Raw genomic sequence first — 16,346 nt, 5'->3', positions numbered from 1 at the left:
CAGTATACACTTAAGACGTGTGTACTGCGTTATATTTACGTATGTTTGTTTTGGGAACATTCTGTTTCTTGTTATATATTCGAGAACTTTTAATATAAGATGATATTATGCATTTAGATATTAATTAAAAATCGTATTTTTTCCTGATGAAATCTTAGACCTAGTCATTTTTAGAATAATATTACTTTTAGGTAATTTTATTACAATGTATTGCATAATTTACTTTTGTTTTTAAGTTCAATCTTATTTATTTTTTCTCTATCATTGTGATCTAAAAAGGATTATAATTACAAAACTATTTTTTTACTATAATAATTTAATGAAAAATAAAAAAAAAATTGTTTTATTGGTAGCCAAAGAAAAAAGTATTTTGAAAACATGGAATGTTCTATATTTATGTACTACATATTCATAAAATATATTTACAAAATAATATATTTCTCTTAAATATTCGTCAATATGTCGATTGTTGCAAATGTAGAATTAAAATGAAATAAACTATGAATAAATTAATTGCGTTTTATTTCAACCTACTCCTCCATCTTCTCCTTAATATAATTTCTTAAATGATAAAGACTAAACAATAATAACAGGGCTATTGGGCATGACTATTAGTTCTTTATAACTACATACTAGCTTTTCTCTCTGGTTACGACTAGATAGAATGTTTTGTATTTTTTCAACAGTTATTATCCTAAAGCAATGAATAGCACATCCAAAAAAACAATAACCGTTCATCACAATCTATTTAGCTGTTTTTGAGTTATGGTAAGAGCTTCAAAGATTGGAAGTTCTTTTGTATTATAATATACATATTAGCGTTAAAACAAGTTTTCGTTAGAAATCGTCGTTTAGAAGCAAGTAGTGTTAGCTATAAACCAAAGTTCGTTATAAAGGGCAACGGTAACGGTTTATATGTTACAAACATATAGATTATATGTTTTGATTTCGTCTAAAAATATGTGTTCTTCAATAAAAAATCTAATCATCCATTGATTTCAACTCTTTGAATTTTTGTAATATGCGTTGTCCGGGCGATAAATTCACATACGTAGATGATTTTATAGTCAACAATTGGGATCGGTTTGAAAGGTTTTTATTGCGAAGTACCCTTTTAGATCTCAAACTTTCCTTTGACGAATATTTAACTTTGCTCATCAATAATCTTGAACAAAGGTGTCTCGGGGAGCTATCTAAAGACGATGATGACGTTATTTTTGTTCCGGGTGATGTAATGTTCGAGCCGTGTTTGGGAGAACTGACATAGGAAGGTTCGCATCGAAACACTTCATGGGACGGTTCAGGGGCTGGAGATTTAGCATCTGGTAAAGCAGGCAATACCTCGGGCTCAGTTGCTGTCCCTTCATCCACGGCGGAAAATTCGTCGTTGTTAATTTCCATTAAACCATCCGGTTCTTGGGCTGCAAAACTGATCTGACTAGCTAAATGCCTCGCTTTACGTTTCGCTCTAGCTTTAGCTAGTCTAACGGCACTTTTACTTCCCAGTAAGTGCTTATTTTGATCGATATATTTACAAACAGCTTCTGCTTCTTTTTCGGGAGACATATGTGCATCACGGAAAAATCCATATCCGTCGCGAAGATCGTGTATGCCTTCTATTGTAAGCCATACTAATGTAAAAATTATGAGCGATACTGTTGTAAAAACCGCTGTAATAGTAGTTAAATCAGGTCCAGTTAGATCATTCTTAAATTTACCAATAACCCCATACGTTATGATATTTCGCGTTCTTGTATTATAAAAAGAACGGCACGTATAAAAACCTCGTAACTCATTATCTGCTTCTAATGTTAATCTGAGAAGTCTGCCGTCGTCCAGGGATGTAATATTTTTGTCCCTTATTATTTCATTAACATCAGTGTCCAAAAAAAGCCAGTAACTTACTTCTTTTGATGTACTTATTTTTTTGGAATAAAGACAAGTTAAATTGAGCTTGTTTGATTTACCCCACATTAATTCATGATAGGATCCTGAAACACTTGCTGTGCGTGAGGATAATTGCAACAATTTACCTTTATTTCTCTCAATACTGTAATCACGAAGATCCAACAACTCATTGTTAATTTTAAGAGAAGCGATAATTCCAGAAAATGAAGGTATGTCTTCAGGAATCTTGCTTTTAATGTAATGTGGACAACCACCAATATAAAATTCTTCATTACAATTAATTTGTGTCCTTGATTTTTTTTCGCATTTTGTTAAATTTGTTTCATCACCAGAATTACACACTTCTTCATAAATGGTTGAATTTAAATAAAACGACTTTTCACTATCAAGGTTTATGTCTTCTGTCCTTTTACATCTATCATCTGCTAAAAGAATATGAAGTTTCTCGCCCGCGTTGATTGTTGCTTCAATAATATTAGCAGCGGTCTTTTTAGTAAGTGACAAATCTAGCCATTGATGAGGTACACACTCTGACGAGCTAAGTATTTCTGGTTTGCGTTCGCCTAGGTTTAATTTAATTTTAAGCCTTAAATTTTGTAACGAAAGTAAGATCCAATAATCATTTGTGCTATCCAACATAAATAATATCATGCCAGTATCTGTATTTGGCTTTAAAGTTAAATCTAAACGCCAGCTATCTTTACTAGTACTAAAACAAGGTACACGAAGGTAGTAGTCATTTTCTAAATTAATAAAAGCTTCATCAAAATTAGCCCTATCATACGCCATATTAGACGCGAATGATGGGAAAAAATTTGATTTCTGTGTTTGGCGTTCTTTTTCAATTAACATACTCAGTGGAATAAAGTTAAGCATCATTTCTTGAACTGCACCATGAAATCTATTTCCGACAAACATTTTCACATTATTTCTTTCTAACTCAGGATCGCAAGAGAATGAACCTTTAATTGGAACTTGTGCATCATCTATTCTTAGCATAGCTATATCATTAGTTAATGTCACTAGAACTGAATGCCAAGCTGCGGGATCAATTGCAGTTGGTGAACAAAGTCGCGGAATAAAACATGATTTAGATGATCCGCTTACGTCTAAGCATACGTGCCATTTATGCATATTCAGTCGTACTAATGGATTATTTAAAGGACCTTTACGTAACAACGTTCCTGTGGGAGACAATGGCAAAAAACGCATATAAAAATGAAAAAATGTTGAATGCTTCCTTGGAAAATTGTACTGTAACACAGAATCGCCGTTAAATAACGCTATGTTATGAAAGTAAACGTTACATGGATTTAAATGACATGGTCCGACCTCGGTTCTTGAACCGAAGCACTTAGCCCCTCCACCAAAAGGTATGGGCCGTGTACAAGACCTTGATCTAGAACGTTTCCCAGCTCCACAAGATTGCGAACATGGACCCCAACCCCCCCAACCAGACCAACCCCCGTTAAGCTTACAGTTTTTGTTAGAACACACTTCTAGTTGGTCGTATTGTCCGCGACAAAATGTCCCCCATACAAATGATGACATAGATGTATGCTTTTGAAAGCATTGTCTTTTCCGCCGCCGAATACCAATTCCACAGTGTTCTGAACAGTCCGACCATTGACCCCACTCACTCCAAGTGCCACCTGTTGAATACTCAAGAGATGGTTCAACTATCGCACATTGATCACCCTCACATTCTTCATACTGCAATGGAGCACCGGAGCATACAAGGCGAGCGTCTGAAGGAGATGGAGAGTCGCATTTTCTATATCTCCACTGTAATCCCTTCCCGCATAGCGCCCCGCAAGCTGACCAAGGACCCCAATTGCCCCACTGTCCCGTAACGGGGCAACCCAAATTTCGCTTTACACATTGCAAAGCATTCCATAATGGTTCAGCACTTAATTGCCAAGTATTATCTGTTGTTAAAGCTGCTTCAATTGCCTCATATGGGCATTCCCTTATCAGACATTGGTCTAACAAAACAGGAACCGCTTCTAATTGTCGGAGACCAATCATTCTTACTGGATCATTTTTAATTATCTTTCTAAAGTCTGCAATGGTACAATTGGTCAGAAAGCAAGGTTCAATTTCTTGCTCTGGCCCACTACAGGGTAAGCCATCTTTAGATGTAGGTGGATTCACACAAGCTCTGGTTCTCCTTCGATGTCCGGTCTCATCACATAATCCTAGACAAGCAGACCAAGCAGTCCAAGTTGACCAACCTCCATCAACAGGACAGTCAGAATCTATAACAATTCCTAGTTCACATCCAAGTCGCCAGGTCACCAGTTTGTTTTTTTCATAAGGTTTTTTACTTTTAGCGGCACTTAATAATATTACAAGACTACAGAATACGAAAGTACGTGACACTCGTTTTTTCCCACACAAGGGGATATAAAATATGCATTTAATTGGAAATTTCATTCTTTTAAAATTGTAAGCCTATTGAAAAATGTCAATGTGACAATAGTATTGAGTATTGACATTCATCACATTGAACACGATAGAACAATATGTGTGGAATTATCTATAATTTAAATCCTTACTCTCCCAGTTACACTGGACATTGGCGCATGATGGCGTCTCTCTGTTGGGTGAAACCATTAACAAAGAGAAGAAGAAAATGAAATTTGCTTTATTTTTTTTTAATCAATTAGCTGTAAGAAGTAGAAATTCTAGAATTCATGTACTTACCATATATATCATAATATAGTTGGGTTGTGTTTTGATGAAATTTTAAATTGAAATGTGTGTTATGAATGGTATAAAGTGGTACAATATGATGGTATTGGTAAAATAAAATGGTATTTTGAATATCATCCCAATTTGAAAATATTTCAACTCTCACCTTTCTCTTTATTTCTTATAACTACTTATGGCTGGGGTTAACATACTAGAATCACATCAAGAATAACACCCCACAATCAAATATATACTACTATAGCCCTCTATAGGCAGTTCATGCTTACTAAATACTAAATGAAACTTGCATACCGATACTACTTATAACAAGATATGCGGATACTTTACAATTTACATTATAAAAGTTCGAGAGTATTTACATAGATGGCGTTGTTTTTAAAATAAATCTTGTAGGGATTCTGAGAGGTTTATTCAATCTATAAAAGCTCCACGCCCCGGCTCCGTTCGGGCAATGGATCTATTGTACTTTTAAATTATTTATTGTAATTGTCCTCATTTAAATAATCCCAAGGTACAATGATCATTAAATTCCGTATAGACATTGACATCGATAAACGATTTAGCTTTTATTAAACTTTCCGCCCACGGTCTCGTTCGAGCAGACTGCCAAATTTTTTTATTTCGTGGGGTTCCAGAGGGGTTCGATTTCATTCAGTACGATATTTTAGAAAACTCTTATGAAAAAAATCACATATATATATATATATATATATCAAATGGGATATATTTGATATAATATATTTGATTTTTTATCATTCTATGGTTACACATTATATAGGATAGCAACCCATGACCTTTTTTTCAAATAAAAAGCGATTTATGTTATAAGTTAAGCCTTAGAACAATTATAGACTAATTAATATTGGTATATAAGAAAACAATTTTGTATATTTTATGTGATTGACGCACATGCAAATAGGAAAAAAAGCTTACTAACCATTCTTTTGGTGTCTATAAGTACACATACTGCACAGCACATACTCTTGTTAAGAAATATTTAATGTAAAGAAATGGCTTGGTATTTATAGCATATTTAGCTTGTTTGCCATCCGCAAATGGACATGTTATATTGCAGTAAAGGTACAACGTTACTAAATTATTGTGTAGGAATAACGGTCATATTTGACTGAAGGATGATACATAAAATATTTTACTATCTTATGTCTCAAGCAAAAGTTTAGTGCTTCACTTAACTGTGACATATAATCGTTGTTCGTTCTTCTAAAAGAAAATTAAAAATTATTAGCACATTCGCCTTTGTGTACTAAAGATATAGCAAACAATTGCAAAAAATTGCAATGCATCTGTTGTCCGTATATTTGTTACTTTTATTATCTATATTTTTTAATTATTCGCAGAGCAGATCAAAAAACATAAACTTAAGGTGATAACATCGCTCAAACACACTAATATTTAATTAAATCTATTATTTCTGTGTATTATAATTTTAATTATAATTACCATACAAAAATGTATGTGATACTTAGAAACCTTGGTAATAAATTGTATTCATTTCTTTTAATTTAAAAGCATACCAAACAGAAGATTGTTCTCATTTCTTCACTTAAACGTTATGTTCTTTCAATTTACATGTAAAAATATATTCCTTATATTCTAATTTTTAAAAAACGATATAGTACAAACAGCCTGTGCGCAGCACAACCAAGTTGTGGTAAGATTAAATATTCGAAATAATCAAGCAATCAAAAACCGTTATTAAAAACGCGTTTATGTAACAAAAGTAATTTAATAGACATAAGCTTTCAAATATAACATTCCAACAATATTTTCCAAAAAGTAGAAACTTTTAACTTAAACAAAAGCAAAAATAAAGCTATCTTTAGGAATAAATATTAAGCAATTATAATTATATTATTATATATATCCTACAATACCAAAATAAGTAATTGAGCTAAATGAGAGAGTAAAGAGGATGGAAACATAATTGTGAATACTGACATTTATGCATGTATCTTTTTATAATAGCTTTAATACTTTTATATAATAGCTTTGTTGACAAAGATACATATAAGTATATTTTTTTTTTATCAAACAATAGTTATATATACAAATATAAGCATTAAGAACATATAAAAATATTTTCTTTTAACCTGTAAAAGTACAAATCGTAAATGTGCACATATAACAGTGTAGTGATTACACATAACATCAATTTAGGATATCTTAATTTTTTTATGTAAAATTTTAATAAATCAAAACCCAATTTTGTGGATGATTATAAGCAAACAGTATTGGACAATGTAAAAGTAAAGAGTATGAATTTGAGTCAATATTTTGTGATACTTGTAACCATTGCTGAAGCCAGTCCCGCATATTTTGATTTGTTAAATGGCTACCATTTAAACCACGAATGTGACATGCATTTCTTAAAGTGTCTGATCCCAATGTGTCGACACCGCCTTCTCTTATAATTGCCTTATCCATTTCCAATAAAATGAATGCTCTGTATTTTAGTTTTCGCCTTCTAAATACACTTTTTCTTAAACCATGCATTTTTAAAAGATGCCCCTGTAATGTAAAAAATTTGGATGAGGATGTGTTTTTTTTTTCCTTTCAATTGATGGTCATATTTTTCCATATCAATAAAAAAATTAATGAATAATTACCACATGTGCATAAGACAATTGTGCTAAATGATATGGCTCCTTCATAAATAGTTCTTTACATTCTATAATATCATTTGCTGTAGGATGCACTCCAGATCCTAGTAAAGCAATAATTCTCTCCCATTTCTCTTTTATTTTACCGTCTGGAATCAAATCCAATTTATCTTGTAGAGCTCTGAATACTGAACGGTTATATTTCAAGCGTTCCCGCAAATCTTGGACAGAGAATTCTACTCGTTGTTGTATTGACCAAAAATGGGAGCTTAAAAGTTTTCTAGGCCTCAAAAATCTGAAATATGACACAATAGTAAGATATGTGTTTATATAATAAACAAAAAATAATTTTCTATTACATTGGTTACTCACGCTAATGGGAAGATTATATAGTTTCCAAAAGGAATTGCAGATAAAACTAAAACAGGTGTTATTTTCCACATATCAGAAGGCATCTTCTCATAAAGTTCAATGTCTTGACGACTCATATTTGAAAATCCTTGATCCCTTGCAAATTTGATCCTTAAAGATATATATGCTTTAAGATCTCTGAGGAAGTCCTTTATGCCAATACTAAATACTCTGTACATTCTCATAGCTGAAGGAAATCTGGTTTCGAGTACCTTCGTATAGTTTTTGACATAGTCAATATATCGTTGAACAATGTAGGTTCTAAATTTTGCACTCTCACTTTTTATGGCTTTTGTGTGTTTTAATCTTTCGGCCGTGAAGCTGAAATTATTACAAGTAGATATTAATTTAGATAATAATTATACGTCAGATATTGAAATGAAATATTAGTAAATAATCATTAAGTACTTTTCAATACAGACAACAATCAAAATATAATGTAACGTCGTGGAAAATATTGCATATTTAGCATACACTCGTTTGATAATTATCTCTATTACAAAAACAATTTGAGGGTTGTAAACATGTTTACTCACTACTATGATATAAATTATAAATAGTTTGGCTAAAAAAAGCTTACCTGCTTTTATTGATATCCTGATACTTTAAAGCTAATACAGAACTAGAGCGATTGCATTGCAATATTATTCTAGACACTGTAACAATTCTATAGATAGACATCTTATATTTTTGTATTTTTTGAAAGAAATTTTCTCATTATGTACCTACTAATATTATAAATCATACGACAATTTAAATGTCACTCTTTTGTTTTGACATTGATCTTAGGCTTGTCATAAGACTTTGACGGGTCTACACAGCACTAACTTTTTGCACAAATATTTTTGCACGGATATAACATTTGTTGGCTTTTTGTTTAAATGGTTTCTGTATACGTGAAATTTGAGGTACTTGTAAATTGGCGGTTGGAAGTTTGTGTTAATTTGTATTTGGCATCAAAAAGCATTTGCAAACTGCTGCAGTGTGTTATTGGGTAAAACTTTTTTTGGAATCGAAAATAAGAAATTCGGTTGCTGAACCGGGATCATAGATGACGGACCGGTCAAGCGTTGCCACGGTTATGGCGATGACGGGACGGGATAGGGTTCCAAACGATCACTAGACGAGTGGTCAAACGTTTTCATTTTATTTTTTTAATTTCTTTTAGGAAAAAAAGATCTTGGTCAATTCACGTCAAAAATAATAAGTAATAGCATTTATCCTATAGCTTTTAGCAGATACAAAAGTACCTGTTAACGCTTTATAGCTATTTTAAGTATTCGTTGCTGTGATTTAGATATTGTATAAACTGAGTTATGGAATAAAGCAATAGTTTTCAATGTGGGATTATATATATGAACGAGTATAGTTAAAAATTATTATTTTTTTATGAATACAATATTAAATTACATAATATTGTATTCATAAAATCATTCACATTGCACTAATTGTTTGTAGGTACTACTGATACCACCATGGATGGAATAGGTAAATTCTATTGTAGTACCACACTTATAGATACTTTAATGGGCTTTTAAAAATTATATCTTATTAGTTTAATGTTTAATAATTAATCTGTGTGATTTCTAAAGCTTTAGAAAACTAAGACCTAAATACATCGTAATTCCGATTAGCCCATGATTAAATATTATTGGCTATTGATCAATAGCATATTAATTGAATATATAGATAGTCAATGTTAAGAGCCACATAGTGAATAATACAAAAGGAAAATTTCGTATGTGTGCTCTGCTCCGAAGCGACTGACCGGTTTATAATGAAAACTTCTCGATCGATCGACGATCTTCGATAATTCTAACGAAAGGTAAGTAGGTAGTAAATTGCAAATTTTATGCCCCTAAAGGTAATTGTTTCCTAGCAGAAAGACGTTTGTAGCAGAAGTAACAGGTAGCAAGTAAATTGATTGTGCATGCATCCTCATGGGTAGAGTTATTTTTTAAAAGTAAATAAAAACTGTCAATTTAACAATTTCTGTGATCTGTGTAAATTCTGAATAGTTGTAGGTGTCCTTCGTTATATATACGTAAAAAAATTATGAGAAAAGGTTAAAGTTTATTTAATTGAAATAGCTAGATGTAAATTAACAATAAAATGAGTTTAAGGTAAGTACGTTTGTTTTCTTTGTGTATTTGTGCCAAACGTACCTACAACTTTTCCTGGAAAATTTTAAACGTTAATCCAGCAAACGCATTAAAAAAAAATTACATGTCACAGGGGGTTCAGCCTCCCTAATGACATGCGTTTTGCGTTCGCACATAACGCCGGGCACATCGTGTGATCGAATTAGAATTAGAACAGCACAAACAGCGACCCTCCAGAGTTGCACGCTTTATTTTTTTAATACATATATAGCTATCTAAATGGAACAAAAAGCAGTCCGTTTAGTATTTCGTCCAAAATCGGAATCCTCGGAGTCGGATCGTGATGTTCATCGAGTACTTGAAGCCGGCCCACAACTTTAGCTGCACAAGGCAGATGCGACCGCACAAGGGCTCTAGTTTGTAGCCCCGAGGCCTTCTATATAAAAACTTTAAAGTTTCTCTGCGTGTCTGGCTTGTGTCCGTAGGCCTTTTACGCGAGTTTATCAGTATTTACAAAATCCAAATATAACAGACATTATCTAAATTAAACAAGTAACTAAAATATATTAATACCATCGGTTTTTTGAATTTCAACTTTCATCACATTTCAAAATAAAATGTAGTTCGTAATCGAAGCAATAAAATTAGTTTTATGTAGAACATATGCTACATGTACAGCACATGTAGCATATATTCTACACAAAACTAATTTACGATGCAACAATATGTTTCAAGAGGCTTCAATGGAAGATGCTATTTATTTTGAAATTCAGGTTGAGGATTGATGCATTTGCTATAGTTATCGAAGATCTGATCTCCGATACAATGTTGTGAACAGGCGGCGCATAGATTATACACTTATATAGGCGGCAGGCTGATTTCAATTAGGTACTTATGTAGCAATGGGTAATATTATTCAAGGAAGTACATATTTTGAAATATATGATGCAGTAGGAAGTTCTTTGGACATGCCTACAATGGTGATTCTTTGAAAAAACAAATCATTTGCGTTTTAGTAGATAATTTTAATATCTGAAATTTTTGTCTGAAGTATATATTTGATAATACATAGTTTATATTTCACGTTTTCGAAAAAAGTCATTGACCTTTGTCTACACTGATATTATAAAGAGGAAACTTGAATTATAGTATGTTTGTTACGTTTTCACGCAAAAACCACAGGACCACGGCAGGATTTCAAAAATTATTTTACCATTAGAAATTTGCAACTGCACTACTGCACTGACTGACATAGGCTTTATACGTACCGTGGGCGAAGCAGGGGCGAACAGCTAGCAGGAAACATACATTAACATTTTGCTATGTACCTACATATAACATAGAATTTACCACTTGGGTACTCAAAGATATGATGGATGACGTCGGGATTTTAGTGGCCTGTCTTTTTTTCAAACATCATCAGAAGATATGTATCAAATATTCAATTAATATTTTTTACAGAGGGATTACGTTTTATTTTCAGAGTTACGCGATGTTGCTCGCATTGCAAACCCTCCTGTCAGAGTGAATTCAAGCAAGTCGTTAATTTAAAAATTTCAGGACTTTTAATTTATGTTTATAACAACGTAGATCCGGTATGTGTATTGTTAATTGTACATGAACATTTTAGTTTCAAGTGTAGTTATTACCAGTAGCACAGATAATATAATACAACACTCCTTTAGAATGGATATACCATAAGGAATTAAATTGGAAGTTATTCCTATATGAACATGAACAATTTTTATTAACTTTATAGCATATTATATATAATTCTACATTTCAGATAAGTAATGCCGGCGGCAAAAATATACGAAGCGTGGTTATCCACAATATTAGTAACAAAGAGATAAAAAAATTCGACTACGTAGTAGAGCTATGTAAGATATTTTTAATTAATTTGCGCATCGATATGGAAGTGTTTCAAATAATTCTGATGTATAACTATAGGTACTACACACTACCAACCAGTATAAATACATCCTGGAGGTTTTTTTTTCCCACCCGGGTGAGCGCCCGACCGAGTACGGCCTCTCCGGTCCCCTCCTTTCCTGCGACATCCCAAGCCGAGGTTCGCGGTCCCCGATAAGGGGGGACGCCCTTGAGCATGTCGCTACCAGGGTGAACCCTCAGTTCAACCAAGCGTCCGTGCTAAGATGCAGTAGCCCTTCAGGCTAGCATCGATAATTAATCGCCACAAAAAAAAAATAAAACAAAAAAACTTTTTACTAAACGAAGAAAACTATAGGAAAGTATAACGCATACCTACCTACTATTATCACGTTTTTTATTCAGGTCAATACAAAACAAAATGCTACCAATGTCAAAAAACAATACAATGTATCCGCAATTTATTGGATAATGTAAATGTTATAAGGAAAAATGAAGTATTAGCTGTATGTGAACATTGTAAAAAATCTAATTTTAAAAACAAATGTAAGAGATGCTTATATTTATTGGAGAAGTTTATACTGTGTAGAGTAAAACAAAATGAAAGCCGCCTAGATGCGTACAGGACGTGGTGGTGTTCTGTAAAGCATTTGTTGCAATCCTTGGTACAGACTCAGAACATATGCGGAAACAGACTAAGTTTTGATCAATGCTCAGAAATTGAGCTTCAGCAACTTGTTAGCTTAATAAAATCACCGTCGCCTACAACATCTCCTCGTATAGATAATGTTTCGCTTGATGCTGAATTGGAAAAGTCATCGACGAATGCACTTGAAGTAGAAAATAAGCACACATTGCTAGAAATGATGGATGACCTGACTATTTGCAAAGAAGTCACATCTGCAGAGGAGGAAACCCCTTGTATGTGTAGATATTTTGTGGAGCACAAAAAGGATTTTCAACCGAAAGTTTCTTTAGAGATGCCCCTTGTCAAAGATATCCCGTGTCCGCCGTGTACGCAGAAGAAATCATCAACTCCACAAGTATGTATAACAAAAACTATTAAAAAGGTCACGAAAACATCGGCTAAAACGATTTCTGACGATCGTACTATATTGCGATTGATCAAAGAAAGGAAGACTAAAAAGAAACATGCAAAGGCGGATGAAATAAAACTTCCTCAGATTGATAGTCTTCCGGCTCTTCCTCAGAAAAAAAAGCAAGTAGTTCACGAAGATTCAGAAAGTATTTTAGAGTGCGCTCCGGAACATTCTGAACGGAATGAAATGATTCGTGGTACAAAAATAGTACATTTAGATCCAAACTATAAAATGACTAAACCTTCAATTGAACCCTTACTGTTTAGAAAACAATATAATTATGCAATTCCATATGAGGAGCCTCCTCAACAAATAGATGCTACATTATTAGAAGAGAAGGAAATGCCCTCTAAGGTATGTGAACTTAGGTCAAAACTTAAGATAATGTGTTGTGATAGCGAATGGATCCCTCAATCTTTTTATTTGGGTATTCTTGGGTACTCTTAAGTACCTACAAAGTTTTTTATTTTATAGGATACTAAAGGCATAATAAGATACGTGCTTTCAAATAGAGAATTTATAGATAAAGGCTGGACTAAATTGCCGATAATAAAAATAATGCGAAAGGTGAGCTTGGTGGATTTAATTTTTCCTTTTGGGCAAACAGTATAAATAACCATAAATTCCATTTCATTAGATGAATATTTACAAAATGATACCTGCATATCCACAATTTGATTGGTTTAAGAATCATTGTAAAGAAAGAGTTTTATTTTATGATTCTGGTGAAGTATTAGCAGAGATTTATGAAAATGGTTGTGGGAAATGGTTTTACAGAAATGGGCTGATTGCCTTAGATTATTTTAATAGTGAAGGTATGTATAATCCATTCTTGTACTCAATATTTTCACTATTATAGATAAATTAGTATAGAATTGATACACAAGGCTAAATAATAATCTAGTAGAGTGAATTAAATACATTTTCCGAACAGAAATAAATGTCAAGCAAAGATACATTATTTATGGCTGTAACGATGAATTCAAATTTAATACAAAAAGGCCAGTTACAGTTTTAGCCTGTTTTGACCACTTGGGACATGGGATTGTGTTTGATCACACTGGCAAAGTAAGGTAAATAAAAATCATTTAATGTTTTTCATTGCACTGACATGAAATTATTTGATAATTTATTTTAGGTTGAAGTATAACCAATCTGAAGGTATAATTATTGATGAGAAAATTGCGCCACCAAGCCGTTGGAAATGGCATACATTAAATGATCCACCAGTTTTAGAAAACGCCTACATTGACAACAAGGTAAAATTCAATCAAGATAAACGAAATTTGCTGTCTGTACATTTGTCGGACAGTGAAGAGAATATAAAACCCATGAATGAGGAAATGCTGGTCATTGAGTTTGAAAATTTTGTTAAAGCAAAGGCTGCTAAAATGTTGCAACAATTTAAGCCGTTCCAAATAAGAATGAAAGTAGTTAAAATAAATGACTTCTTTTCTCTAAGAGTCATTGATCAAGCAAATATTTACATATTATATAGAACTGGTCACATAAGTTTAAAGTTAAATATTGGAATGCATTTGAAGAGTGATGAAATAATTGATACCGAGATAGTTGAAATTTCAGAGGTCTCAACACCATATGATTCAGATATTTCAATGTCTAAGAGTGTAACTGATATACAGAAAATATTAGAAAATGCAAAAAATTTTTACAAATCTCGTAAATAAATGTTGATTGTCAAGAATGGGCTAGCATACCTTTTTTGTTGCACATAATATATCGGAATTTCATTTTTTTTTTATCTTTTAGTACTGTGTATCTTAATTTTCCCTTTGTAAGTTAAGATTAAGTTACAAATAAACATTTGTTCACTGAAAGTTTCATTATTTTTGAAGAAGACTAAGTCATAAAATACATGCAACATTATTTATTTTACAAGAATAGTCAAAGGACCCATACTTTACACTTGAATTAGTTTGGTGCTTATAACTAACTGAATAAATATTATAAGTAGTATAACCAATTTTTATACTATGTTTTTTACTTTCTATATTTAGAAATATAAAGTCAGAAATATATGTGTAAGGGCCTGTTTTAAAGTGTAATAATTAAATTACAGTACCTCTTATATATAATTTATTTATTTGCTTTGGAAGCCTATTTGAATTTTATTTTGTTTAGTTTTCTTTCTCTTTCTTACTTTTCCTTCCTTTATACCATTGTCTTTTTTTCTTTTATTGGCATCTGGCTTTTTCTTCTTTTTGCAAGATAAGGGATTGGGGTTGTGTGGTTTTTTAACAATTTTTTTCTCTGGTAATTTGGGTTCTTCAACACCCAGAGCCGTCTTCATATTCTTCAATATTTCATTTTGTGTTTCGCTTATAAATATGTGAGGGTCGGCAGATAATATTTGTCCAGCTTTGCTATAACTGGCTTTAGATGGTTTCTGTAAGGTGGGTGATTTGTTGTGAAGGTAAAGAAGTGGAACACCAGCTTTCAGTTGGAGTTTGTCCTGTAAATCTCTATCCTGAGTAGCGAGTATATAATGCTTATCATTACTTTTACCAATCATAGACAAGATACAATCAGATCCCGTTACAGGTTCTTTATGGTTGCACTCATGCAAGCCAAATTGTTTTAAAATTGTCAATGCTCCTTGTGCCTTCTTAGCTACTTTCTCGGTTTCTTTTATGATGCACCTAGTAGTCAACAGTTTTACTTTCCCATTGAGGTATTTTGGTATCTGATCCTTTATATTGATATGCTCCTGAAACATTAAGGTTTTTTTGATTTCACATTGACAAATGAGAGGTATTTCTAAATTTATTATATGGATAAATTTCTCACAAGAAACATAAACAAGCGCAAATTAATATACAAATGAATCATAGTGACTTTAATATAAAAACATGTTTCTTGCTTTTATGAAGGATATTTATTAGCAATTGGTAGAATATCCTTTCTTTTGTCTATTTATTGGTTGAAATTGGTTAAATTCATGCTATAACTTACTTTGAATGCAGCAAAACAAAAAGTCCCATCAATCAACACTTGATAGGGTTGGTGGAAAGCATAATTGTTATAGTAGAATTTCAAGTATTTTTGTGCTTTTTTGTATCTCGCAATCTTCATGTTTGATTAGGAGTTGCTCTGAAAAAACAAATATTTCGATACAATTAACTACATGTGAGGGATTGCTTTTTGAAGTAGACGATATTAAATAATTACTAATAAATCACAGGTTATTACATACACATATCTCTTTCTCGGTAAATTTTAATATATGTATACCTGCCATATGTGCTTCTTTAATATAAATAAGTGATAATAAGTCTGCAGCCTTTGAATATATTGAGTATTTATTTGCACTGTACATTTGATTGAAAATAACTACTTGTTTAGAAGTTGCAGTTTTATTAATTTAAATTAAATGTAAGAATAGCTTGACTCTACTAACACATACAATCTAATGTAAACAGAGGTACCTGGTAAAATATGAACAAAATTCTTCTTCTTTTTTATTAAAAAATTAATAAAATTAGATTTTATATTAATATAAATATAACCTCGTAAGTTGAAAGATGTCGAACCGTAATTGTTGTGGTTAAATTCACTGTCAAATTTGACAAAAAGATATT

The 16,346-nt window shown here is 32.2% G+C and overlaps 4 protein-coding genes across 5 annotated transcripts; 1 reads left to right on the top strand and 3 right to left on the bottom strand.

Annotated features, from left to right (window-relative positions):
• Positions 1-806: 806 nt before the first annotated feature.
• Positions 807-4,302, bottom strand: LOC119835792 (the record flags this gene model as incomplete). The annotated part of the gene is made up of 1 exon (XM_038360787.1): positions 807-4,302. A coding segment is annotated over one exon (3,321 nt), but the record flags the coding sequence as incomplete, so codon positions are not given.
• Positions 4,303-6,228: 1,926 nt separating this feature from the next.
• Positions 6,229-8,415, bottom strand: LOC119835881 (LETM1 domain-containing protein 1). Its single transcript, XM_038360968.1, has 4 exons — positions 8,236-8,415; positions 7,617-7,976; positions 7,251-7,539; positions 6,229-7,152 (listed from the first exon to the last, which is right to left on the bottom strand). Exons 1-4 carry the CDS (start codon positions 8,334-8,336, stop codon positions 6,829-6,831), a joined length of 1,074 nt encoding a protein of 357 aa, XP_038216896.1. The 5' UTR covers positions 8,337-8,415; the 3' UTR covers positions 6,229-6,828.
• Positions 8,416-10,725: 2,310 nt separating this feature from the next.
• Positions 10,726-14,833, top strand: LOC119835790. Its single transcript, XM_038360784.1, has 7 exons — positions 10,726-10,737; positions 11,544-11,637; positions 12,053-13,174; positions 13,232-13,314; positions 13,385-13,562; positions 13,682-13,820; positions 13,886-14,833. The coding sequence occupies exons 1-7, from the start codon at positions 10,726-10,728 to the stop codon at positions 14,433-14,435; spliced, it is 2,178 nt and encodes a 725-aa protein (XP_038216712.1). The 3' UTR covers positions 14,436-14,833.
• On the bottom strand, positions 14,834-16,318 carry LOC119835786 (rRNA-processing protein UTP23 homolog). 2 transcript variants are annotated; one of them, XM_038360779.1, is made up of 3 exons: positions 16,194-16,318; positions 15,721-15,858; positions 14,834-15,475 (listed from the first exon to the last, which is right to left on the bottom strand). In XM_038360779.1, exons 2-3 carry the CDS (start codon positions 15,838-15,840, stop codon positions 14,849-14,851), a joined length of 747 nt encoding a protein of 248 aa, XP_038216707.1. In that variant the 5' UTR covers positions 15,841-15,858; positions 16,194-16,318; the 3' UTR covers positions 14,834-14,848. The 2 variants fall into 2 exon arrangements, with proteins under 2 accessions (XP_038216707.1, XP_038216708.1); XM_038360780.1 differs by having other exon boundaries at positions 16,103-16,216.
• Positions 16,319-16,346: the final 28 nt, after the last annotated feature.

The sequence above is a fragment of the Zerene cesonia genome, chromosome Z (assembly GCF_012273895.1).
Source record: "Zerene cesonia ecotype Mississippi chromosome Z, Zerene_cesonia_1.1, whole genome shotgun sequence".
Classification (NCBI taxonomy): Eukaryota; Metazoa; Arthropoda; class Insecta; order Lepidoptera; family Pieridae; genus Zerene; species Zerene cesonia.
Note: the sequence above shows the minus strand (reverse complement) of the source record. Positions and strands in the feature narration are given on the sequence as shown.

What these genes read in the sequence shown, in the direction of transcription:
- LOC119835881 (XM_038360968.1), bottom strand. Translation starts at nt 8,336, where the DNA reads ATGTCTATCTATAGAATTGTTACAGTGTCTAGAATAATATTGCAATGC. An exon ending in CAGGATATCAATAAAAGCAG is followed by an intron (nt 7,977 to 8,235) that starts GTAAGCTTTTTT and finishes TAATAATTTCAG; the next exon opens with CTTCACGGCCGAAAGATTAA. An exon ending in AATTGTCTTATGCACATGTG is followed by an intron (nt 7,153 to 7,250) that starts GTAATTATTCAT and finishes TTTACATTACAG; the next exon opens with GGGCATCTTTTAAAAATGCA.
- LOC119835790 (XM_038360784.1), top strand. An exon ending in CCCTCAATCTTTTTATTTGG is followed by an intron (nt 13,175 to 13,231) that starts GTATTCTTGGGT and finishes AGGATACTAAAG; the next exon opens with GCATAATAAGATACGTGCTT. An exon ending in GATCACACTGGCAAAGTAAG is followed by an intron (nt 13,821 to 13,885) that starts GTAAATAAAAAT and finishes AATTTATTTTAG; the next exon opens with GTTGAAGTATAACCAATCTG.
- LOC119835786 (XM_038360779.1), bottom strand. Translation starts at nt 15,840, where the DNA reads ATGAAGATTGCGAGATACAAAAAAGCACAAAAATACTTGAAATTCTAC. An exon ending in TTTGTTTTGCTGCATTCAAA is followed by an intron (nt 15,476 to 15,720) that starts GTAAGTTATAGC and finishes TTAATGTTTCAG; the next exon opens with GAGCATATCAATATAAAGGA.